This window comes from Echeneis naucrates, chromosome 7 (genome assembly GCF_900963305.1).
Source record: "Echeneis naucrates chromosome 7, fEcheNa1.1, whole genome shotgun sequence".
Classification (NCBI taxonomy): Eukaryota; Metazoa; Chordata; class Actinopteri; order Carangiformes; family Echeneidae; genus Echeneis; species Echeneis naucrates.
In genome coordinates, this window is record NC_042517.1 from 17,229,950 (window position 1) to 17,256,224 (window position 26,275).

The 26,275-nt window shown below is 41.3% G+C and overlaps 2 protein-coding genes across 5 annotated transcripts in view; both read left to right on the forward strand.

The window, feature by feature from the left end:
* LOC115046170 (uncharacterized) overlaps nucleotides 1-5,262 on the forward strand; it is a 35,173-nt gene extending 29,911 nt beyond the window's left edge. For 2 of the 3 annotated variants that reach the window (XM_029506363.1, XM_029506364.1), the window contains exons 8-9: nucleotides 1,159-1,293; nucleotides 4,403-5,262. In XM_029506363.1, coding sequence (XP_029362223.1) covers nucleotides 1,159-1,293; nucleotides 4,403-4,921 — 654 coding nt within the window. In that variant the 3' untranslated portion in view covers nucleotides 4,922-5,262. The remainder of the gene's footprint in view (nucleotides 1-1,158; nucleotides 1,294-4,402) is intronic. The other variant, XM_029506365.1, reaches the window with a different exon arrangement.
* A 4,638-nt stretch (nucleotides 5,263-9,900) lies between these two features.
* slc2a4rg (SLC2A4 regulator) overlaps nucleotides 9,901-26,275 on the forward strand; it is a 35,995-nt gene continuing 19,620 nt past the window's right edge. The window contains exons 1-2 of one of the 2 annotated variants that reach the window (XM_029507259.1): nucleotides 9,901-10,365; nucleotides 11,470-11,705. In XM_029507259.1, the coding sequence (XP_029363119.1) occupies nucleotides 10,081-10,365; nucleotides 11,470-11,705 (521 nt within the window). In that variant the 5' untranslated portion in view covers nucleotides 9,901-10,080. The remainder of the gene's footprint in view (nucleotides 10,366-11,469; nucleotides 11,706-26,275) is intronic. The other variant, XM_029507260.1, reaches the window with a different exon arrangement.

Below are 26,275 nucleotides of genomic sequence, written 5' to 3' on the forward strand. Positions count from 1 at the left end.
ACAACCTTAACCAATAAAGAAGTTAAATGGGGATTGTGCTTTTGCAGCGTTATATCTATGCCGACGGATCTCTGTCTTTTTGTCTGTCTTAGTGGATTTGTGTAAAACCTTGAGGAAACATTAGATAGGAACTAATAAACGAATGAAATGAAAAGATGCAGTGAGATTCTGCACACGCCACAACTACTTTTAGTTGCCCTATTTATAATATCCTCTGCAACTATTAGACTGAGTAAAAGTGAGAGCTGACAGTCTGTTTCCTGTTTACATCGACTCACACCATCCTGGGAATGGTCATGTATGTAGGATATGGATGCAGATCATTTCTAATATGAATTTGTCTGGACGTAAATTATTATCATTCATTCATCTTCAACTGCTTTATCCGTTTCCGGGTCGCGGAGCTGTGAGAGCCAATCCCAGCTCACATTTGGCAATAGGCGCGGTACACCCTGGACAGGTCACGTAAATTATTATGATTTATTTAATATTTTAAAATTGACTTGTAAAAGGAAAATGTGTGGACATAGTTAATTAACATTTGACGGTAACAGAAACGGACAGCTGTGGCAACAAAGGATAAATAATGACAGAAGCATCTGATTCCAGTTAGGAACTGGTTTCAGAGCAACTCCCAGCAGCTTCCAACACCCACTGGTTTTTTGACAGTACCATTCACTGATTTGTTTGTTTGGATCTAATGGTACCCTTGGTGAGCTAAAAAAAAAAGTACAGAACCAGGTGACTTAACAAAGTGGTCAGTAATTTTGACTATAGTAATGCTGGCCAAACTTGCTAAAAGAGAGTCCACATTATTCCCACGGTGCAAGAGTGTTATCGTTGATGGAGTCTTGACCTCTTACCTTCAAAACAAATGTTGTCTTTTTCTCTAACGTGCGGCACACACATAATTTGCATACAGCCCACACTATGCACCATGGTCAGTGTCCACCTATTAAGCAAACATGGCAATCGAAAACTTCCACAACTCACAGTTCTTGACAAACACCCACTGAAAACAACAAAAAAGACACACGGTCAAGCAGAGCACAGTGTATGTATGGAGTTACATGGTTTAAACATTTCTACACTGCTGCACAAAGAGCAGATTGTGATTACAAAACTTGCCTGTGCTCCTCATTTGATTTTGTTTATAAGGAGGCCGTGTTCATGGGCAATGGGGAGCAGTACATCTGGAAGCCCCCAGAAGATGATGACATCATCACCTTGCACCCGCCACCACACCGTGGAGAAAATGGACAGGGGCACCCATCTCCCCCAACTGCAAAGGAGGTAGTAAATGGATATGTGTGTGTTTGTGTTTGGTGGAGGACCCCCCCCCCCCCCCAAGAGGATGGGAAGAACTACAGACGGGTGGACATGTCTGTGATTTGTGGCTGCCATGTTTAGTGTGTGGGGTGCCCATTTGATTTGGCATGCTGTCATAACAGCGCTGCCCTGTGACCTGCCTGTCACAGGAGGTTTCTGCTTACAGCTAGAGGTTATGTTACGTGGATGCAGTCCTCCCAACCCCCCATTTGAACCCTGACCCCAATCTCTGAGTCCCCCACTCATCTGCATGACTCACCAGACGGATCAGAAACGACTGTCTCCCGCCCAATATTTAATCACCGCTTTTGTATTCAGAGATGTTTGTTGAAAGTTAGCTGGGTTTTATTTTTGTTGCTGTTGTTTTTATCATTATTCCAAGATGGGAAATAATCGGCACGAGCTGACCTATTTATTAGATTGCATCTGTTGGTGATAGGCAGGGAAAGTCTGCACTCAGTCATACGTGTGCTTCTGCACACAGAAACACTCAATAATTTTCTCTCTCAGTCCATCTTTCTTCTCTCTCCTCTGGACGCAGTTGAACATAGTGAGAGAGTTACCAGCATTTTGAAAACTACAGATATACTTGGGGTGCTAGGGGAATCATTCAGACCCAAAATAGACCACAGTCTTTTATTAGCTTGTATTTGACAGATCCTCTCATTTCCATAATTATCTTCCTCAATTCAGATATCTTGTCAGTAACTTTGTAGGTATGCTAAAGACTCAAGGGTAGGTCTGATCAACTTTCAACAATTTATGATCAGCAAGTCACAAAAAATAATATAGATGTACACAGATTGAAGATACTTCTTATCAATTTGGAGGAGGGAAGTAACTTTGTTGTATAAGACAGCACTGAGCCAAAGTTTTGGAAGCTGCTATCTGTGGAGATTTAAGGGTTAATTCTTTGCTCTTTGGCTCAAGAGTTTAACTCCTCCTCTGCAAATCAGACTGATATACAGCACAGCTGGCCTTGACTACATTCTCCAGTCTCTCTTTCAATTCACAATTCATTTTTCTTTCTTTCTAACTTTTTTTCTTTTTTCTTTTTTTTTTTTTTTACTTTTTCTCTCACCTAGTTTCTGTGTTTTTCCATTGCATAGTTTGTTGTTGCCCTAACTTGCCCGTATACTTCTGGTGGTTGTCAGTTACAGCCGTCAAAAGGTGTTGAGTTTCCACTCCCACCTAAATCTCCTCCTCTCCTCTGGTGCTCTCTCCTTCTGCTCCACTCCCTTTGTGGCTATTAGGAGGCGCTGCCTTCCCCAACCAATCACGTTGCATAAAGCATGTCTTGCCAGATGAATATCAACCGCTAGGAAACTTGTGCCATATTTGCTATTCATGAAGTTGATCACACACAGATGGATCAGTCTTTTTGTACTGTTGTGCTTCCATGGATGTTTGTGAGTGCGCACAGAAATTTTGTACAGTTTCTAAATGCCTCGGTCTAAGTAGAGAGTTACAGCAGTGTCAGAAGAGACATAAGAGAAGCACAGGCTGAGGGGAGGAGAAAAGAAAACATACAACGCACAAGCTTCCTCAACAGCTGCAGCCCAGTTTTGAAATCCCCATCATCTTGTGACTTCCTTCCTCCGTTGCACAAAGCTGCACAGAGCTGCACAGAACTGCAAATTCTCCGTGCACAAATGCACACACTTACTTGCACAAACACACACACACACACACACACACATATATGCGCGTTGTGTGAATACACTTGTAGCATACGCCAGGGTCTTTGTTTATCCAAAAAGGTCACACTAGAGATTTGTGGGGGTGGGGTATCTGTGTCGCTGGAGATTTGTCAGAAACAGAAAGAGGGAAAGACACTCACAATTTAAGTTGCAGTTGTTTGCACTTCAACTATGTTTTCACAGATTATATAATTTAATATTTCTCTTCTGTAAAAATTTAATATGTAGGTGCCATTGAAGTGAGCACACACATGCAGAAAATCATGCTCCTTGTCTGTTTGCTCTCAGGTTCCCGTTATTGGGAGCAGAAAAAAAAACAAGCTTTTTGTATCTCTGTGCTTGTGTGTATGTGTTTGTGAGTAAGAGAGGTAGCCTGCATAGACAGTGTTTCTCAGGGCCACACCAGCAAAGCGGCTGGTCTGGGTGTGAATGTGGAAGGTAAACATAACCATGTCCCACAATCCTCTTCTCTTTTGCTCCTCTCATGGAATTTTGACACAGAAATGCCAGAGGTCACAGCACTGGTTTATCTGAATTCCCCACAAGCCCTCACAAATGCCTTTAAGCTGTGAGTCTTAGTTATCAATTCTTACATGTTTCAGTTTTAGCACAGAGGAAACATACAGAGGCTGCATTTGCATACATTTGCAGTAAACAGTGTCAATAACATGGATGTCAGTCTCATTCAAACAAAAGAAATGTGGAAACTGCCCACCGACGTTGTTTTTTTTTTTCTTTCTTTCTTTCTTCAGTGAGTTGGTTTTTGTTCAGATCTTTGACACCACACACCGCTGTTATGTTGCCAAAGCAGTTATGGTGAATTTTTAACAGGTCCATCCACTGCAAAGCTAACTTTGTCTCCCTGCCTAGAACTCAACTGACTGATAACAAAGTTTACTCAGTCTTATCCTGCCCTGTAAAAGTAGGTTATGCAATCTACTGTGCACACCCACACAACCACTGTTCACACATCAAATTAGCAGCATCATTTGTTTGTCCTCATATCCACATATATTTAGACATACAAACATACTGTCTGTATGTCTGGTGTACCAGATTTACAGACATAGTATTGTATTGAATAGCTATTTAAGTATTATAAGTGTCCACTTTCTCAAGGTTAGCTCACGCATTGGTGGGAAACAATGATATAGTAACTGTTTATTTAAATCCCAGTATAGCACAGAGTATGTACGCTGAACCATCTCTGGTTAAAGACTTTCTATTATAGAAAAAAGGCTGTGAATGAAGCAGAGTAACAGTTGCCCTCTATTTCATGAGCTGTTAGTCACAGACTGTAAGATCGAGCTGCACTGTAGTTTAGTGCCATTAGTTGACATCATACCCTGCTCTCCTCCCGTGTCTGTTCTTAGATTGCTGACACTTACTCCATCGTGTGTAAAAGCCAGAAGAAGAAGCCTCCTATGGAAAACAACGGCGCAAAGACCCTCCCACGCTCCTTTGGTGGTGAGAGAGGAAATGCAGGTTCCCGGGGCCGAGGCAGGGGAGTCCAGGGCCAGGCACATTCCCAGGAAGAGCCCTGCTACGAGCCAGTAGGAGACAAGTCCTGGCCCACCTTTGTAATGGCTGAGTCTGATCCTGCATATGCCACTATCGACAGCCACAGGAAACGGGAGCAGGGGGGAACCACTAACAACACAAACGGGGGTAATGCCACTTTGAAGAGAAAGAAGCAGACGCAACAGCAACAGCAGGCAGCACCAACAGCACCTCAGGCCTCAGGACCAACCGCCCTGCCTGCTAGAGGCCTGCCAGGTGGGGAAAACTTCTATGAGACCATCAGTGATGTGAAACAAGGGGCCAGCAGCTCCAGTACGACCACCATCTTCACCTTCAATGATGGAATGGAGATGTACGTCACAGGTCTGTAGCTGGCTGACAGACCAAAAGGGCCCAAAACCCTCTGGTACAGAGTCGTGAAAGGGATGTGTCTTTTCACCGGTCAGCAGGTTGCTGTACATAGATACAACCCCTCTATAAACAAACAAGAGGATCCATTTTATGTTGACATCAGGTACAAACAGGGTCTTAATCCAGGTTCGAATTTCCCTTGATTGGTCTGTACTTCAGAACCAGCCTAAGTCTAGTCCAGCCCAAATATGGACCAAAAACATTTTAACAAAATGGAAAAAAAAAAAAAATCAAAGAAAAGAAAACTGGAATATACATCTTCAATTTACTGTGTCACTGACCATAATCATCTGTTTGAGCACCATTTTCCATAATATCTTTATTTTTCTATGAACACTGTACTCTCCCACGAGTAACTGGTGTAACTCACAACTTGAGAAAAAAAAACAAAACACATAATATATGTAACAAAAGAAATGTGCATGCATTGTCCAATTCAAACACGACAGATACCCACCTGAAAATAACCAGTCGTCGTAAGTATGGAGGAGAATGAGGCACACTGTTATGTATTGTCACACATATATGCACACACATACACACATATATGCGTCATCTTAGAGGGACTTATGTAATATAAGCAGATGGAAGTCACAGAGATTTGCGATACTTAGTGCTCACTAAGCAAACATCTGAAACAGGTTCTTTGTGCACCCTGGCTGGTTGGCTTGCTGACAGCATTGCGGTACTTTGTGAGTGAGCCTATTGTCCTTGGTTAACAAATTATCATTGACTCGTCCAACGTGTATTAACCCTCATGATAATCATCAAAGTGACTTTTATCCAACAATCTAAGTTTCACACAAATTATGAGATTACATAAAAATGCTTGCTTAGATTTGCCAAACTCTCTAACCGGAGGCATGATGACACACCCCAATACAGCCTCACACAAACACAAACAGACTGATGAGTCATGCGGGGTAAAGTGATCAGGTCAGGGGCACTGAGTGGGTTGTGCAAGAATTTCCCATGAGTGATATGGGTGACAAATTTCACAATGTTAGACCTTTACTGTATTACTGGGATAAATTACAGAAAAATAATTTCAAAAAATAAGGATGCCTGCTGAACACAACAAAGGCTGCTTCATCCTGGACAGTTAAAGTGTCATCCTGTGGGCTCTGTAAACATCTGACTTTACGGCCATTGTCATTTTGCCCTGGGCAGCTGCAGGACTAGTTGGTCTCATTGTGCATTAATGTTCTGTAAAAGGCGTTTCTGAATTGCTCTCTGGTGTCATGTCAAAGTCAGAGGTCCCATATTTACCCAGACTTAAGTCTGGTGGCTGAAATAAAAACAGAGGGAATGGAGTTCAAGAAAAATGAAGAGGTGGGCAAGAAAATGATCGTCCAGTGTCTTTTAAGATGGTCGGCCCTCACTCCCTCGCCCCGTCTCCCAACTCTTGTCTCCAGCCCCTTTTCTCTACCATTTTATATATATATATATATATATATATAAGTATAATAAGTATAAAAAGTCTTCCCCATGTTGCTTTGGGAAACATTAAAAGGGAAAGAAGAGGAAGAGAACACAACATTAGAGCCTTAATAAATGGGCATAAAGATGAAAGAGGAAGAGGGATACAACCTACTCACTGATGCTCACTGTGAGACAACCATGCAAAGCGAAAACGGGTCTAGAAAGGTTAGTAACATTAATTAATTAATGCTACTTTGTCAGAAGATACGTAAACATAAATGCACTCTGTATTTTAATGCACTGTTTATTTTTTCTAACCTACTGATAATACCATTGGTTAAATAGCTCATGCCACTGCCATGAAAACAGTACGTTTATGTTGTTGGTGCAATTTTTCCTGCTTGATCAAAAAAGTGCATGCTTTAATGTGTGGAGATGAAAACAATTATTGTGGTACTTAATTGATCTCTTGTTTGTTGATCCTTTCTGTTGTACTTTTTGCCGTGTGATGCAAAGCAGCATTCAGTCTTTCCAAAGCAGCAATTCAGAGGAGGAGGGGAGAGAAGTAGGGCCAAATGTTGGTTATCCCCGCCTGTGGCGGAGCAAGAGAGAGGGAGATGAAGAACAACAAGTATTAAAGCTAGATGAGGACCACTGCGAATGGACACAGATCCAAAGGACCCTCCTCCTTCCAATATTGTGTCTGCGTGCACATACCCACATGCACACCACACACACACACACACACACACTGCAACATTGAGCCATGTGCGTTTCTACTTTTAGAGGAGGAAGCACATTTTGCTTCCACTTGGTCAGCCCTTGCATACACTCCCTCCCCCAGCTGTGTTCATCCTCCAGTAATCGACACAGACCTCTCTTTTCTCTGCTTTGCCTCGCTCCCTCGCTGTGCAGGGGAGGGGCCTTTGATGTCCAGTTCTGAGGGACTCAGGGAGTGATATGGGGGTGGGGAAGCAGAGGCTGCAGGTCGGGCCAACCCCACACTGATATCAGTGATAAACCAACGGCTCAACTGCTGTCTAATATGAGAAATGGCAAACAGCTGAGGTGCTTAACAAGCTCAGTTGAGGGTACCTTTAGACAATGCTGGCTGAAAAACTAATCCCTTTTCTCTGGCTGTCACGTTACGCGTCACATTTTCTTTAACATGAGAGGAAGCACTGATCTGAAATATTTTGCTGAACACTGATTGAGACAGATGTTCATTGCACAAACACAGTATGATGATGTAAATGTGTAAAATACTCTGTAGCTGTTCTGATGTTGTTGCAATGTAACATACAGTATAGAGTATATTTGTTAAAAAGAAAAAAAATGATGGTCATCACAGACACATTGTACTTTGTGGATGCAAAATGTTTCATGCTTTCCATGCAGATACAGATGCTGTTTGTTTATTGTCTACGGATATAATTATGGGCCAATACTGCTGTGACAGCTGTAGCCAATGTTGTATGTTCTTAAAGCACAGGGTTTAGTTTAAAAATAATACATATAATAAAACATAGTGACCGTGCAGATATGCAAAAGATTGTAATGTTTTATATTAACCTTCATAAAATATTAAAGTGAGTTTTTACTTTTCTAATAAAGTGGCACATTACAAATTGTGTTTGTCTTTTGCCTATAGTCTTATAACAGGGTATGAAACAAGGATATATGGTTAATGGTGTCAGTTAAAACTCTGTGGCTGCCTCACAGTAATAACTGTAGCCTGCAAAAAAATGCATTTTGCAGTGAAATGCTTTTGTGTCAAAATAAAGCAATAAACCAGAGTGCCTGGGCTCTGCAGACAGTTTGGAGATTAAAAAAAAAAGTGTTGAAATTTCTCCAATAACTTTAAAAAAAGTAAAATGTAAGTGTTATGTTCATGAATTATATGTTTCTAACAATGACATTCTAATGGAAGAAAATTGCTGAAACACTTCATACTAAATATAAACAGGAACAGTTTTAGACAGCCAGATATTTTGCAATGTGACTGCACTATTCATGGTGTTTGTAAAGGAAATGAACATGTAAAAAGAACCAAGACTTCAAAAGGGAAATAATAAATATTTGTTTGGAATAAGGAAATTTTACAATGTATAGCCAAACAAAAGCAAGGTGTCTGTTATTTTGTCCATCTTACAATGAAATCAGGTGACAATTCATATGTCACTTCTATGTGACATAAAACTGTATTTTTGAAGTTCTTTTCAAAAATATTTTCATCTTCTGCCTCCCTGTGTTTCTCCATTGCATTAGATTAAACTACTTACAAGTATATCATCACAACAAAACATCAGGAAAAAAAGTACCACAGAGTTAATGATGGTAATTAAATAATTTTTGGTAATGTTTGAGACAAACCGACTAACCAAGCAGCCAACGGTAGAAACAGGTTTCGTGCTGAGAAGCAAACAGAAATAAAAAAAAAAATCTGCTTTACATATGCAGCTTGGCAGTGAATATGAAAACAATCTGACGACCAACGAGGTTGTGTAGGTAAATGGGAACAGGTGTGCGCGGAGGGGCGGGGTTTGTAGCAGGCGGGAAATCCGAGAGAGGGGCGTGGCTAAATATCCCATTTAAATCTGTTTCAAGTACACGCCAACACACAACAACAGACACATACAGTTGATATCGGCTGGCAATGTGAGTCTCATATACAATAATCCTCACAATAATAAAGCAGCAGCGTGTTTTCGTTAGATATTAACTTGGAGAGTCTGTAAGGCAGTGACATTTATTCATGATATCAGCAGACCAGATTCAATGATACCAAAACCGTGGTTTATTACTTTATGAGATAATTACAACAGTTCCATTAGTAAAAGTAGTCTTCCCCAAGGCTAATAATTTGTCCTTTACCTGTAACAAAGGACGACTTAAAAGCTTTCAGCGCTTCTTCAATCTGTGATTACTGTTTCCAGACTACATCCTGTCATGTCAAGATATAGCAATACTGGTGTACAATAATAATTTATGTGTTTAGAATTTATAGTTATTTCTGACCACTCCTCACGAACTTTATCATACGAACAGACGAAGTGCAGTCGCTGCGAATGACACATGATCCAAAAAATAAATAAACAAATAAATACTCATTTGGTTTGCAGAAGCGTAAATGCGCAATTTGTCGCCGGCTGTTTTCTCTGTGTCCCCCCCCCCCCCCGCACCCTCCCCCAGCCTGCAGACCGGCCTGTCGTCGACAGACACCGGCCGGTAAACTGTAGGACACACCTCCCCCCTCCGTCTTCCACCCACAGTATGGGATTTAGAAAAAAAATAAAACAAAAAAAGACTGACAGGGTGAATACAGCCAATGGGAGGCGGCCTCGCGGTGGACTCGTGCCAAAATGTAATGTTTATGTATACAGCGGACCAATGGTAGCGAGGCAAAGGGGGCGTGGCATCGGTTTGGAGGAAAGAGGCAAAACAATCTTTTATCCTTCTGACCGGGCGGCTTTTTGGATATGCAGGGTCGAGGCGGCGGCGGCGGCGGAAAACTTTACATGTAGAGTAGAATAGAAGTTTTTTTTTTTTTTTTTAAATATCTAATAATTCCTATCAACTCCTGACAATCGTGATAAATGTATCTAACTCCAGCAATTTGCACTAAAATCTATAGAAAGCTGGTTTTCTTTCTTTAGTCTCCTCTCCCACCCACCCCCCACCCCCTCCCCGTCTGAAAATGGATTCCAGATATATTTTGGACAAGTCGTCGGTCCGGACGAGGGTGGTCGGTGTCGGGAGCGGAGGAGCGGATCCCTGCCGGGCAGGCCGCTCAGTCCTCCACGACAGCCGGGTCACCCCGGTAGAAAAAAATGGCACAGTGCCCGCTTTCACACACGGGCCCGTCCTTTACAAATTTGTAGTGGACGTGGGGGGCTCGGCTGCGGAGGTGGACGGCGGACAGACATCCGCAAAAGGGAACGGATTGTCGCCGGGTGGACGGATATCACAAGACGGGGAAAAAGTAAGTGTCGCTCGGCGGCGGCGAAGTGCGCACCCACGACTTCATTAACCGGACACATCTATGAACCGAGTTGCACTCACAACTCACAGCAACGCGAAAGTGTGGGGTGTGCGCTTGCCATGACGCTCTTTAAATTGGAGGTTTCACACTTTGCAAATGTCGTAATGACGTTTCACAGTAGAAATGCGGGGCTGTGGTGGCCGCGCAGACTCGGGCTGCTGCTTGTTTTGAGTGGCGCTTTTAAAGCTCGGAGTGGCCCCGCCGCTCTCTCCCGGGCCGCCAGTGTCCTCCGGCTGCTGTCGGCGACTCTTCCTAACTAACTACGTTGTATCCAAACGCCTTTTAATGGCGGCTCATTCTGTGTGCAAAGTTTACAGAAAAGGGGGCAGGGACCGCAAACTACTAGACGAACCCCCCTCCCCCATAACTTCAGGGTGGAGCTACAGCCGGAGCTTCCTGGCTGCGCAGCCGGGCCCGGCTCCAGAGACAGGACTCTCCACTCCCATCTCCAAATACAACAGCTTTGGGTCTGCATCGTGTGTGACACCAAATATGCACAAATGAATTAAGTCTCCAAGTTCACAAAGATTCTGTGTCTGTCTCACTATTGATTCGTAATAAGGCCAGGATATACGTGCGTAGTCTGCATGTCTTATGAATGAACATTTGCGTCACTGTATTTTAGGCAATCTTAACCGACAGACTTTTAACCAGTAAGTATTTTCACAGTTACTTCATTTTATGAAGTACTCATAAGTACTAAAAATGCATCAGCTTATCAAATTCGATGATTTGCTGCTTTTTTTTGTCAGATGTGAGAATAACTTCCAAATGTCTAGTTTCTGGAATGATGGTTGCAAAATCCAAACTGAAGTTCCTAATGTACGTTTAGAGAAACTTGAAACACAATTGTTCATTAATTATTGATTTTGTTTTGAAGAACCTGCAATAAAAATGTTTTCAGTCCAAATATTTGAATTGGCTGAAGAAGTTACCTTGGGATTCCGGCAATGAATTGAATTAGAAATGCAAGGTATCAGGTATGATAGTAATTAGCCCAAGAATGATATACTGACATTACCTTGGTCTTATTTTCTTTCCTAGACTGGCCGAGGGGATCAAAAAGACATTGGTTCCACTGGGATCCTGAAGAGGGCCAGTCCCACTCACTGCCCAGGCATAAACGGACAGCTGCGAGGCTGCTTCATGCATTTGGACATTAGCAACCCAGGGAAACAGGCAGAGCTGGCCAACAGCTTCAGGGCGGCACAAGTGCAAAATGTACCACAGACAGAAAGACAACCCCTCCCCTCTTCCCACATCCCTGTCCCAAGAAACAGGTACTGGTTGGCTGCTTGCATATACAACTATAAGCCTTTGTCGTGTCTTTTTCTGTGGTTTATTTGTATTTTATATATGCTGCATGTTACACAAAAGAGATAACTCCGAGCAGTACAGTCATGGACAGCTTTGTTCAACTTTGGCTCAGCATTGAAACATGAGCTTCAGGCAGATTTGTGTGGATTCTGGGGCACATAGTCGACTATCAGACCTATTTGAGTGAGCACAGGTCTATTTTCTGTTCATCCCAGTTCATTGAGCTATTGTGGCATTTGGCTTATGGTGTTAAAGTTAGTCAACATGGGCAATTTTCATACTCAAATCCAGTCCTGTGTTCCTTAACAGAGTGTAAGGGTGGAATACACCCTGGGGCTACAACTGCACAGTGGTTTGGGTATGAATGGTGTGGGGGTGTACTGGTCAGCCGACCACATGTTTGGTGTTCCAAATCAATCGATCTAGAATAGTTCTGAATTATGGCCTTGGAGCCAGATCTTGAGATGAGGGCCAAGATTGCTCAATCACTTGACAGAAGGAAAGGAGAGACAAAAAATAGGATAGTATGCTGGTAGGGGTGTTGTGTATTAGGAAAACTGTGTTTCCTTTTTACTAATCCACATCAATTCCTTGGTTGAGTATCTTCTATCAGACTGGTATCCCAGTTGAACCTCTTTTCAGAGGATATGGTAGTGGATGAAGGGGTAGGATGTGCTGACTGTATGTTCGGCAGAAGAAAGTGTGTTTTAATTTATGTTTCTTCTGCAGTGCATTTTACAATTGTTCCTATTGTTTCACACAAAATTTTCCTGACTTATGATCAGGACACTTTTTGAAAGTTCTTGAGCTGTACACACACATGCAGTTTTTTCACACACAGTAAGCAGAAAATGCATCCAGGGACAGACCTAGTGTGCTGATAAGCGGTTATGTAACAGTAAAGAAGACTAGGAGAGGCTGAAGGCGGTGCCTAGACACTCTTTCCTTTATTTTACAGAGCTATTGGTTGCTGTCTGCAATAAGTTGGCACCTGCACATTAACCCTAACCCTAACCCTAACCCTAACCCTGTGGCACTACTTTTTTATTGTCATTTTATTAAAAATCAATGCAAGCAATATTTCTTTATTTGGGCTACAGTATATGATCATTTTTTAAATGATAGTAAAATCAGTAAAATCATTAAATAGCTAAAATATCAGTTTGTAGTACTACTGCTAAGAGTGTGTTAGTGTTGTCATGACACAAAAAATTTAAACTCTACACCATTACCCAGGAAAGTATTTGATACAATTTTCAATACCATTGGGGCAAAAAATTATTTTAAAGGCAAAAAGAAATATTTTTATTAACTCCAAAAATGCAATAATAACTATTTGAATTTCAACATTTCAACAGATCCATTATACGCTAGTTAACTTATCAAGTAGGGGGTGGGGGGGAATCACATTGTATTCTTACCGCAAATAACCTGAAAATAGTAATATGACAACAATATTTTAAGGTGTGTTTCCATCTATGGCTATTTGATTTAGTCACTACCACTTTGTAGCTCGGTTCTTATACAGACGTATTGGCTTATCAGGGAGGCGCTTGTAGTATCTGCAAAGGTGTATCATATCCGGATATGAGTATTTTTGACAGCCGTAGAGTTTGCTTGATAGTGAGATTGATGTATGGGGGTGCTTTAAACACCAATCTCATGCCCTTACTATTCTCTATCAGCATAATGTGAACTATGCATATTGTTAGTCATGTATGATTTCAGAGCGTTTCTCTGGGGAGTACACCAGACCAGACAAGTGTTTGGCCCTCTACTTTGTAAGCGTGCTCTTGAGTGTATGCACATTTTTCCCACTACAGACGGCAAAGTGGTTGTTCTTGCCTCCTGTTCCACATCTTAAACACATTTAAAACATGCCTCTTCCATGACAGGTTGATTGCTATCTCAGCACACTGCTATCACAATAACAAAATCTGCCTTGATATTGAACAGCCGCTAAAGAAGTTGCATAACATTATATAACAGTGTGGTCATATTAGCCAGGTTTCTTTGTTGCTCCATTGACCTTTCAACTTAAGTCTTTTTTCTTAACCCAGCTCAAATTGGCTTTTGTTTTGCATTTGACCATAAGACCTTCTCTAGGGATTTCAATAATTGTAGCTTATTACAGATCTGACTGTTAACTGGATGTATATGCTTGTGGTGTTCATCATCACATAAAACCCACTTGCTGCCACATAGATTCACAAAAGCCTTTCACCATGTCACACAGTTATATTATACTAGTACAGTTTTAGACTTGTGTGTAATACAAGTATTTCTCTCCAAATAAAGATCACAGTAGTGAGTCTGTAGTTATCATCCCACTGTGATCACACATCTGCTCAGGTGGGTGTGACTGTTGTACTCAATGCTTTGGATGGTGCTTACAAAAACTTGTATTTTCACTTCCTCCCCACCAGCATAAGTAATACTACCATTGTGCTGCAGTATTAAAATGTTTAAACAGAACTTATAAAACTATAAAACTGTTACTCACTGCTATAATGTTTGTCAGGAACAACTTTCAGTCTATTCACACCTTGTATTGTAATTTTGCTTGTACTGCAAAGTATGTCACCATCCCTTAGACAAGCCTGGGCAAAGATCTTAAAGAAAAAAGAGGAGTAGCCAATATATTTACAGGCACACACTTTTGTACGTTCTTCTAAACACATTCACCTACACTTTATTTTTTTAATATTTTACTCATCTTGTCAACTCTGCCTCTATATTTATGTTTGTGTGCCTTGTCCTTGTTCTTGTCCTGAATAAGTCTTTTGTACTCACACCCTTATAGCAAAGCTTGTTCTACCTGTCAATATTAATCAGTGTGGGATCCAGCTCACTGATAACAGAACAAAGACCAGTTTGAATAAAAAAAAAGGAGGTCTGACTTAGTGACCAGGGCATTTTGTATTGATGAGAAAAGCTTTTCATTCTTATCTGCCCTTGCATAGGTAGACTGTCAACACAGTATAGTAGAATAGCATGAATAGAAAACGCTGCATTGGCATAAACAAGACACCAGAACAACCAACTGCAGGGATGGATCAGTGTGGCAGGGAAAAGACAGCTCTGTTTTTAACATAATTATTGGCCAGCTTTTGACTCAGTCTACTAAGAGAGTCATTGAGCGGGTTTAGGCTAGGCAGACAGCCCGGCCAGAAAACAGACAGGCAGACAGGCAGTGCACAGCTTCGCTTTGCCATCCCCCTTCGACCACCCCACAACCAATTCTCTTCCCCAAAGGAGAAGCCGGTTGTTGAAGGTCATAGTCAGAGGAGCAGCTACCCGCCCCCACTGTTGTCTGGGATGTCTAACCCACTTCCAGACTGCTGACATGGTCTCCAGACTAAAACAGCCCATTCCTCTCTCAGGTGGTTACTCTCTTTTGTTTTTTAACATAAATCATGTTTGCGTCTATGTGTTTTCATGTCAATGTAATTTTTTGCAAAATTTCTGACAACATTGATACAGCATTTTCATCTTTCCTTGGAGCCATTTTTTCCTTCCCTTCAGAACATAAGAGGCTAAAGCTTTTGCACTGACATAGGCAGGGGTGAAAGGTCAGCTTCAATGAATGGCGTTATGCTGAGGGATAGCGGTAGGGCTGGGGTGAGGGGTCAGATTGGGATGTGAGCAGGCATCTGGCATGTCCTCGAGGTCAGTCTCAGGATTTACGTTAGCTGCTGCATAGATAATTCCCAACCGCAGAATATTGGGGCAGACAGCTCATCATCTTATTGTGCAGATTTTATATAATCTGACATAGGTGAATGGAGGAGTGGGGATCAAGTATCAAATTGAAAAAAAGAAAGTCATATTGTAGTTTCATAGCAGACTCTGAATCAGTCATTCTTTTGCTTCTTGTAAAAGTAATGGGTGCAATATGTGCTGTGTTTGTGTGTGCCTGTGTCTAATGAGAGTTTAATCATCTGCTCTTGTGCATTGAAGAAGAGAAGCAAAAAATTTAATAACTGAAATGTAGGAGGCAATGAAAAAATGTTTTCTGCAAACAGTTTGCTCTGTTACGGAATAAATGTTACATAAAAAAAAATTAAAGGGTGGGTGTTATACCATATGTACGCTACACCTTTCCTCCAGCATAGGCTGTTAGGGACCGAGAGAGCAAGAGAGACTTATCAAGAGGGAAGGAGACTCTTGTTGCTCTGCTCTGGCACCTCTGCAGTAAAATGCTTTATCGCTTGCTCACCCACACTAATAGACACTTACATAAGGCCTCGTGTTCTGCCTCAGTAGCATTAGAGATGCCACAGTCAACTGTCTTTCATTCCCTTCAATTGGACTTTTTGTCTTTTTCCCAGTGCTTTATCTTCTATTCTCCAACTTCTCATTCACCATCATAATCCTCCCAAAGTTTTTCTTTATCTTTTATAAAACTATTACTACTCCCTTGATATCCTTTTTGTCAATATTTTGAGTTATTGATGTCTTAATGAAAATAGCAAGAAAGTTCCTGTCAGAGAAGTTAAGTTGACTTGCTATATACCGTGGTATAAATTGCTCCATGATTTTTCAAAGATTTTTCCCTGACATCTCAGACTTTTTTTAAATGGCCAATAGGGGTGTGCTAAAAAAAATTGATTCGTATAAGAATTGTGATTCTCAATTACTACGATTCAGATTCGATTTAGAATGTGCCAAAATCGATTAAAAAAAAAAAACCAAAAAACCAAAAAACAAATCCACAAGCTGTCCACCTCCATTTTGTATGCGGGACGTCCTGACGTCACCACAAAGCTGGTTCTGGAACATACGCATGCGCAGTAAGCACTAAAACAAAGAGAAAACTACAACAAAGGAGGAAAACGTGATTCAACCGGCTCCATCCATATTGAAGGCAAAGACTTGGAGTCATTTTGTTTTTTATAAAAAACCCTATAAAATCCGTTTTGTTTTTTCCCATTTTTTTTCCCAGATTTTTAATTTTTGAGAATTCAGTTTTTAGCATTTTACGCAAATTTAACCCAGAGGCAGTGTTTTAGGTAATGACATGTAGACAACTTCTTCAGTTATAACTGAAAACCTTAATGCTTCCACACATTTAAGCAAAAACATAACAATAAAACAATGTGACATACGTTCCACAACTTTGGTGGAAATATCAAATCCACTGTAAACCTTTTATTTTCTTCTACTCCCATGCTCTTTGGTTTTCCACCAATTGCTGACATCTCCGTTGAAATACATGATAGTCAACCTCTTTGTGTTGAGCTCAGTGAGTGACTCTCGTTTGACTTAGCACTTAGCACTCAGACGGCTGCTTCACTGGTGGGGGGCGTGCATTGTTAGTGGGCTCCGGTGTCTCATCTAGTCTAGTCTGATTTGGTCTACTCTCTGCAGGGGTCCAGTCTCTGGTCTGGTCTACTCTCTGCAGGAGTTCAGTCTCTGGTCTGGTCTAGTCTCTAGTCTCTGGAGGCCTTCCTGTAGTCCAGTCCCTTGCTGTTGCTCAGTCCATCACTCTCTACCAATTAACCTAGCCATGTTCAGGTACCCCCACTGGTAATCAACCCGCACCCTTCTTATTGTGACAGCATTAACCACTATGCCACCGTAACTATAAAACTGTTAGTCCCCTAGCTGCGGCTGGCAGCAGCAGTTCACAGGCTTTGTAAGGAGCAGATCTTAGTACAGGTAGGGTGCTGCTTGCTGCCTTAGCAGCTAGGGCTGTTGCACCTCCACCAGTGCCATCAGTGAGCTGCAGGGTTGTCAGCTGGTGTCACCAAATTAATTGACGTTTCTCCCCCTGAACCAGTACACCTCGAGGTGGATAGGTAGGTGGCACTTAGGGGGACGTCTCCCCACCATCCCTAGCTGCCTTTACTGGGATGTGGACCCCCATTACATATCTTTCCTCCACACCCATAGCCAGTAGGTTGCTTTTTCAGCCTCCTCCCCCAATTGCTTTATGACTTCTCACGGGCTTGCCCCTGCTACTCCTTCTCCCTGAAGCAACTGGACCGCTAACCTCCCCACAAATCCATGGCACCAACCTCCACAAGGTAAATCTTGGTTTTCCAACCTTTTACACTTGGCTGATGGACTTGAAGGGGAGCTGCAGCATGTTTCAGTCGAAGAGCTGAAAGGCAGCAGGGCAACCTCCAGCCTGGGAATGGGCTCCCCGCCGACCACAAAGGTGGTCTTTGCATGAGGCACAGCTTTCCTAATTGCCAGGCTCCTTGGCTATTCAGCGTTAACCTCAATCCTTGCCCATGTGAGCAGCTGATTGAAGTGTTTGAAGGACCTGGCAGTGCATGGAGCTGTTTGAAGGATACATGTGACATCATCTCTTTTGCAGTGGGAACATCTCTCCTGATGGCAGCTTGATGCCCCCAGCCATCTGGCTGGTCCTTCTGAGAATGGTTTAGATGGCAACCACAAACATGCCGGGGAATATTGCAAACCCCGTGGATATTCCACGTTCTAACTGCTGCCATCCTGTTTTGTAGCTTTGCTTTGTGTAGCACATATGGAGGTTGCTGTAGCATGTGAAGATGATATTCTGCACTTATGCTGCCACATGGAAGAAATGCAAGGTGAAGTTTATGTAGGACTGTGCAGAACAGAGCCATATGCATTGACGAGGTCTAGCAACACCAAATGCAGGTTGCTCTTCTCATTTTCAATGGTGGATTTGATCCCAGATCATGGAGGAGTGCTTGATGCAGCCCAGCCAGGAAAGCCAGGTATTCCAACCTTCTGGCAGCTGGTGTCAATGTATCTATTGGCCAAGAGGAAGTTGGTTATTCTCCTTGCCAAAGTGGAGAAGAAAATCTTCCCCTCCACGTTCAACAAGGCAATACTTCTGAACTGATTGGTGTGGGAGTCCTGCTCTTTGGGAAAGAACACGCCGACTGCTTGCTGCCACTCTTCTGGGACCTGTTCAAAATAATGTCAATTCTTATTTGTTAGTCATGTGTTTGTCTGCTCTGTTTCATTTTCCTTCAACACTCATAAACACAGATGCATATGCTATTGTTTATTTTTCACCATCATTTATTGACTGTATTTGTTTATGAGGCTGGGAAATGACAGCATACTCATCACAGGAATGCAATGAGTGTTTGTGTTGGCAATGAAATCATAGATTTGCAGTGCTTAGGTTGGTGAGAAAGATTTCTGACCTGTTCAGTAAAGTCAAAGCATAACTCTTCTTAAGTCTCAGACTGATTATATTATATTATATTTTAAATTATATGATTATATTATGGTTATACATAAACTGTGGAATCAACAATATTGCTAATCCTTCTTGATTTATTACCTCTCAGATTAATTGGCACTTTGAGGCACCTTTCTATATGTTCCTGTAGTCCCATGAATTTACTTCCAAAATCATATGCCTCGTGGCTGAGAGAAATCATTTTAGATTATTTAAAAATGTTTTGTAGGTTTTGTTCTGTCTGACACTCAATCATTGCACTTCGTCATGTATACACACGCATAGACAAATAGTTTCTGTCACACTGAGCCCACACTCACTCACCTCCTGCCTCACCACCTCATCAGTCACAATCTCCTGCACCTGGTCTCCCCAGCTGAAGCTCCTCTCCACACATCAGCCAGCCAGTATTTTAGCAACCCATATCCTCACAGACACTGCCAGGTTGTCGTCGCATGATGTGCTGCTCTCCAGCACTCGTGCCTCCTCCTAGATCTCTTAGTATCGATTCTGCTTAACCCTGACCACGTCTCCTTGCCTCTGTCCTGGAAATCTGACCTGCCTTCTGTCCCTGACTTTTAGTTCTGCCTGTGTCTCTCCTGGTTCTGGTTGGGCCGGCTCCCCTGAGAGGAATTGCCTGTTACCTCTTTTGAAACTCTTTTTATGACTTTCTGTCACTCCAGAGAATGGGCTTCGTATCCCAGCAGGGACACTAACTGAACTCTAAACACAGAGACAATTCTTGTGGATTGTTACTCGGTTGCTTCAAGTATTTGACTCCATACTTTTTATATCTAAGCTTTCCCCTTCTATCCCCATTTGCTGTGTCTGTAACCCCTGAAACATCTCTTTCCTTCACCTCACTATGGCAATAATGTGGCACATGGAAAATATAGTGCTTACTGAGGTTTCTGCCTGCATCCTGATGAACATCAGATGTCCATGATCTCACCTGCAATTAAAGGATTATCAGATGCCCTGTCTTTTGAGCTTTGTTGTGAAAGAGCAGTTGTGAACCTTTGGCTTTTAAATTGATTTACTGTTAAGTTGCGTGTACAGGGACTTTTCATAAGTCCGGCCTGCAGAGATGAATGGCTGCTGCATTGCAGCAACTTCATTAAAATACAGTTTTTCCATCTAGCTTGAATAAACCATCGTAAACAGCATACCACACCCTGGCCACTAAAACCATGGGCTAAGTTCCCTGAGCCCCCTGTCCTCTGTGTGTCCTTAATGTGTGCAGATATGCACATCCTTAACAATGGAACTCTGTGGTCTTGGATAATGACTTGTCCATATGCTCTCCAACAAACAGTGCCGGAGGTAAAAAGCAATAAAGTAGCTGTAGAAGTGATGAGTATTTTTATTTTATTTTGTTTACTCTTTGTCTTCTCTCCCACCTACATAGGTATGTAGGGATGTAATAGTTTGAAGATGTCATATGACTTTGTGACTAAAGATGTAACAGAAGTCTTGGTGTAGGGGAAAATGCATTTTATAAATTTCAAATTATGCAAATTATTGATATATTTTCCAATAATACACCTTTTTTGTTGTTTGATAAATCATCTGACTGATTGGAGGAACTTTAGTTTTAAATTGATTCTTTGTTTTACTGTTTGTAAAGATATTCAAATGTCTGTATGTTTTGGTCAAGGGTTTTTTTTTTTTTTTTGTTTTTTTTTTTAAGCCGAGTATTCTCTTTAAACTGGAGTAAAGACACACCCCCGGACCTCTCTGACTGGTGCCAAGATAAGGTTGAGATTTCCGGCCTGGGGAGCGGTAGAAAGTATCCCTGCTTAGTGGTGGTGGTGGCTTCCAGCACTAACATGCCACTGCACAAAGCATTGAGTGTGTGAAGCTATTCAGTCAGGTGCAAAGCAGATCCCTGATCACTGCCCAAATAACCCCAGGAACCCTTCTACTTGTTGTTCCAGGGCATGGGGATACTGACAGATTTTTACAGTGTGTTAATTTTCTCCCATCTTGGTTGTTAACATGTGGCACATATTGCACAGTTACAGGAAACGTAAATTCATGGTTTCTTTTATTGTGTTGGTTATAGCAAATGAAAAGTAATTCAGAGGGGACAGTTTTGTCCTTTACAGCTGTCGGACTAAGTCAAAAAGAAAGGGGGCGAAGAAATAAACAGTAAAAGCAAGGGTGTCACGTCCCTTTTCATTTGATCAGACTTATTAGATATGCAGACACACAAAAGGGGGCATGAGGTGGCAAGTACGTGCATGTCTGCATGTCTTACTGTGTGAATGAATGTGGTGTAGTGGTATGTTGGCATTTCTGAAACTGGATCTGATTTAATCCTCTGAAGTCTCCCAAGCTTAACATAAGACTCCAGTCTACTATCCAAACAGCATTAGCCACTCTTTAGAGATGTTTAATGCTAACTGCCTTAATTGACAATTACTGAGACTAATAGAGATAAAAATGAATGTAATTAGATAGTTTATGAAATTATCCATTGATGTATTACGTAACATTTAGAACTAACGTCTGTGAGGCTAAGCTTGACTGACTCATTGACAAAAGGCCCACTTATCTTGCAGGGCTTTTGGTGAAATAACATAGTCTTAATCAGCAGAGTCAACTTTCTTAGGTTAGGAGTTTCAAACTCTTGTCTGCCATTAAAATTTAAAACTGTGTGCATGTTTTTGGTTAGGGTGCGTATGCATCTCTATAAATCTGAGAATGAAGAGACTTGGCTGCAGACATGCCTCACAAAAAAACACAGTCACAGTCAGTCACACAAGGCTTGACTTTGCCTGAGCCAGGCCTGCTGGCTGTGTCTGGCAAGCTTTCCCATCTGCTTGTTTGCCCATTGGAGAGAAAGAGACTGCCCTACTCTGACCATTGTCCAGGTTTGGCCTTGTTTAAAAATGCTCAACTCTCAAAGGGGAGATCAACTGGTTTCATCCAACAAACAATCCGTATTCTTCCTGTGTCGTGAAACCCAAACATCATATTTCAACATGTTTTGTAAATTTTGTGTGTGTTTGTGTTTGTGTGTGTGTGTGTGTGTGTGTGTGTGTGTGTGTGTGTGTGTGTGTGTGTGTGTGTGTGTGTGTGTGTGTGTGTAATGGGACAGAAAGATAGAGTTAGAAAGCTATAAGTCAGTATGGTCTGAGTAAGTGTTTAATATCGCAGATATCTCATGGAAGAGCAGCTCTCTGTCTGAAGGTTGATAGTCATCATCATCATAATCATCATCTCTTCAGTGTTTCCATAATGTGTTCTTATTGCCTCCATTTGTCTTATTAACTGCCCCATTGCTGGCACTGCAGGATGATGTAGGGGCCCTTTTCTTTTACTTATTCCCAACAGTGTCATTGCCTTCTCCTGTGGAATGTTCAAACACTGATAGTTTGAAGAGCGGTGAACAGCTTTTGTAGGCACTGAGCCAGGAGATCCATTAGGAGACTTAAAATTTTGCAGATGAGTTTAATGTTTTGGGTTTTTATTTTTTTTTGTTGTTTTTTTTTTTTGCCAGTCCATAGCCAGTACACTCTGAATGGGCAAGTGGAGAGACAAGGATGCACGTGATTAGCATTGAAATGAAAGGCACATTCGCCTCCACCACTATGTACTGATTTATATACTTTACATTATTGTAATATTCCTTTGAATTATATATGATTAAAAAAAATTACTGGGCCTTTAAATAGACACATCTGTTGATCATGTATGTAACTATAAACAGCTTTGGCAGACGTCTGACAGGACTTTGACACAGCTTTTCCAGGAGGTGATGTGTGCTGTTTTGAAATGCTTTGCACCAACAAGAAATCACAAGCACTGTTAAGCATACTCACTGTTAAATACCTGGTTAAAATTTCAATTTTTTTATATTTATTCCTGGGTAGCTTGTAGGGTTGAGCCGGATACTTGGCTGAAATTAGTATCTGGTACGGATATGGCAATTTTGACGAGTACTATATGAATAATACAAGTCAATATCCATATCAGGCTGAAGGAAAATCCTCCTCAGGATGTCCTATGATAGAGAAAGAGTGCAACGCATCATACTGCGAAAGCCGAGCCCACCGGAGGGGAAAACAATCAGCAGCACAATCTAAAAAACACTTTCCATTAGTACACTTAAAACATTATTTCAACATGTCAGACGATTATTTTAACATGTTAGCTGTACCGAAAGAAAAACGGTACAATGAAAAACTCACATATGTGGGTCTTTCTCATAGTCCCTTCTGTTTGCCTAGATTTTTATGGAGAAATAATCCCACTGAATGGCCAGAGGTGGCATACATCGATATTTACAACTACCTGAGTCCTCCGGTAGGATAATCATTTAACCTAAGAGCGAAAAAAGTTAGGCTACATCCACATTATTACATCATCATTTTAAAATAGCTTTTTATAACCCAATTATTTCAAAATCTGCCCCACTTTATGGGGTAAAAACCTGATTTGTAACAGAGGTGGTGCTGTATGCAGCCCACGTTGCATTTCTCATTCTCACTGTTTCTTCACCGAGTCAGGTTTTTTTTTATAGTTGGCTAACTCTTCTTACCTTGGTGTAATACAAATTAAGCTGTAAATATAAATATATTTAGGCTTACAATAAATATAGTAACTTCCGACCAACCCATATCAATTTCAGGCTTTAAAATAAAACCTCAGTATAAGCCATACCCACTTCTGATTTAAGTACGACTACGGATACAGGTAATGTAGGTGATAGATACAGATAGTGATGTACTCGGTCATCCCTAGTAGCATGACAAGGAGAGGTTAGCACTGTTGCCCCACAACATGAAAGTAGGGGGTTCGGTTCCTAGGCCTGGGGCCTTTCTGTGTGGAGTTTGCATGATTCTGCAATCCCCCTGACCCAGGAACGGATAAGCAGTAGAAGATGAATGAATGAATAGTTTATTTTTTCATTCATTTCTTTAACAGCGTGATTTGATGTGGATATATAACTTCACCAAATCAACTCCCCGAGTATATAACCTACAGAATGTATATTGCAACTATGAATTACTGATTACATGTAAATAATAAGTGGGCTGCAACCTTTGAGATTCTGAAGTGGACAGTGCTGTTCTCCACAGTTTGTGACGTAGCTAAGGCAATAGGTCTGTAAATTGAAGTAATAGTGCTCGCTGCCTGATTTGTACAGTCAATCCTATTCATTCGTGGCTGAATTGCTAAATTTGTTAAAATTGTTACATTTTTTGGTATTTTCAAACTACGAAACAGCTAATTTTGATGTGTTTTCATGACTATTGATTTCTTTGCGATTCACACCAGCAGAAACATTTGCAATAGAGCCATAGCAGAGTGCCTGCATCTCTCTGTAGAGTCTTTAAACATGGTCTATCAAAAGACTCTTCAGCTTTTATCAATCTAAACAAAACACACCTTTTTTGTAAAGACATTTACTTCTGGACCCACATGTCTGTGTGGGAGGAGTCTGAAAAGATTCAGCTCATCCATAGTTTTCATCACACTGCTTCAAAGCCTGCAGGCCGAGTTCTGCTTTACTTTTCCATGCTTTTCATCGTCTGACCAGCTTCTTCACTTTCTCTTTCTTGAAATAAGATACTGATCAGTTTATTTTACTAGCCAGTCTTTGTCTGACGCTGCCCTGCAGATATTTGGCTTCATGGGAATGAGTAGAGCAGATTGGGTTTGGAACAGCATTAGTTTGCTTTTGCAAAACACAGGAAACTAGGCAAAGGCCTGCTCTGGCTTGTGATGGCAGGAGGGCAAATCACAAGAGCAGTTAAGGGAAGGAGTGGGAAGTGAAAAATGAGGAACCAACTCTGTGAGCACTGAATAAAGACAACTGACTACTTTGAGGCTCTCCAATGTGTCACAAGCTTAAATTAAAATTTCTTTCTTTTTACTTTGGTTTCTATGTTGCATTTGTTTCTATTTTCTGCTTGTTAAACTTTTGAATAGTTTGTATTTCAGAGCAGTACATGTTGTGACATCATTGCTCCTTTACGTGTTCAAATCAAATAGAAAAGACTTGGTGATAAGCTTTATTCATTTCTTAGTTTAGTTATCTGTTTCTTTTTCGTTCACATGGACAGAATGAAGATGCAGCTCAGGAAATGACAAGTCTTCATAAATCTGGAAAAGTAAAACCTCAGTTTAGGCTAGGGAAGATGAATTATTAAGACATGAAAATCTAATACGAGTATATGTTAAATACGTTTAAAAATGTTTTTCACAGACACAATAAATAAAAGAACAACAACTATTTGGCTGACTTCTCTACCTCACTGCATCAACTCATGACTCAAACGAAAAAGGACACATGTTTTGATAAGGAAGCAGTGCTTTTAGGCAGAGGAGCCTATCCTGTTTGCGTCCCCTCTGTGGAAAAGGGGAAAAATGTAAGGCCACTACTCCGGAGCGACTGCCTACCATTCCCCTAGCAACAACATTGTTATTGGAGCAGACGACAGAAGTTGCAAGCACAGTTGCTATAGCTACAAGTTAATCTTTTTGTTGTAGCCTGAAGTGACAGTGGGGTAATAAAATAAGTCACCAGGAGTTGTATGCCACTGTTCACAATGCTCTAAACCATTAAAGGTGGTGTGTATTGTTAGCTTCACAACTATTAATGCTCCTTTTATGGTTCAGTTGTAATGTTTCCATGCACCTTGTGATGTTAATTAGTATTAGACGTGCAAGGAATATTTTTATTATTCATTTTAATGTGTGGTAGTAGTAGGAAGGATGAAGATAGGCCCTGAGTGAACCAATGCAACTTAAAGAATTATTAGATGATTTTTTTCTATTTGGTCCATCCAGGAAGAGCCATGTGAGTGTGTGCAAGCTAATAGGGAATTACATTTAGATTTCTTCAACCTGTGTGTGTGCGCGCACACAGGGCTGTTCTTATGGCTTTCTACGAATATAATGACCCACAATTTCCCCACGTCTAGCTGTTTCCACAAGATGTGGGCATGGCGTGCACGTCATCATCTACTCTGTCGTCAACCAGTTAATTGCTTATGCTGTGTCAACATTTTCTCACTATGGAACGTGCTCTACAAGCTCAACTCTAATCTTGTGGTTGTCCATACAGGTTATGACACCCAGATTAACCCCTTCTCATTGACCTGTGAGTTTGCTGTTGGAATTGAAAAGGTGCATGTGTATACTGCTCTGTTTCTATCTTTTATGACAAAGAAATGGGAGGTAAGTCACAGACAGAATCATGCCCTTTGCTCTTTGTCTATTCTTTCCGCTATTATTTTGCCAAAACAAAGCTTGCCATTGTTTGTGTTTAGTCCTAAGGCTGCAGATTACACATCAGGATCAAGAGAGAGAAAGAGAGGGGTTTTTATCCCA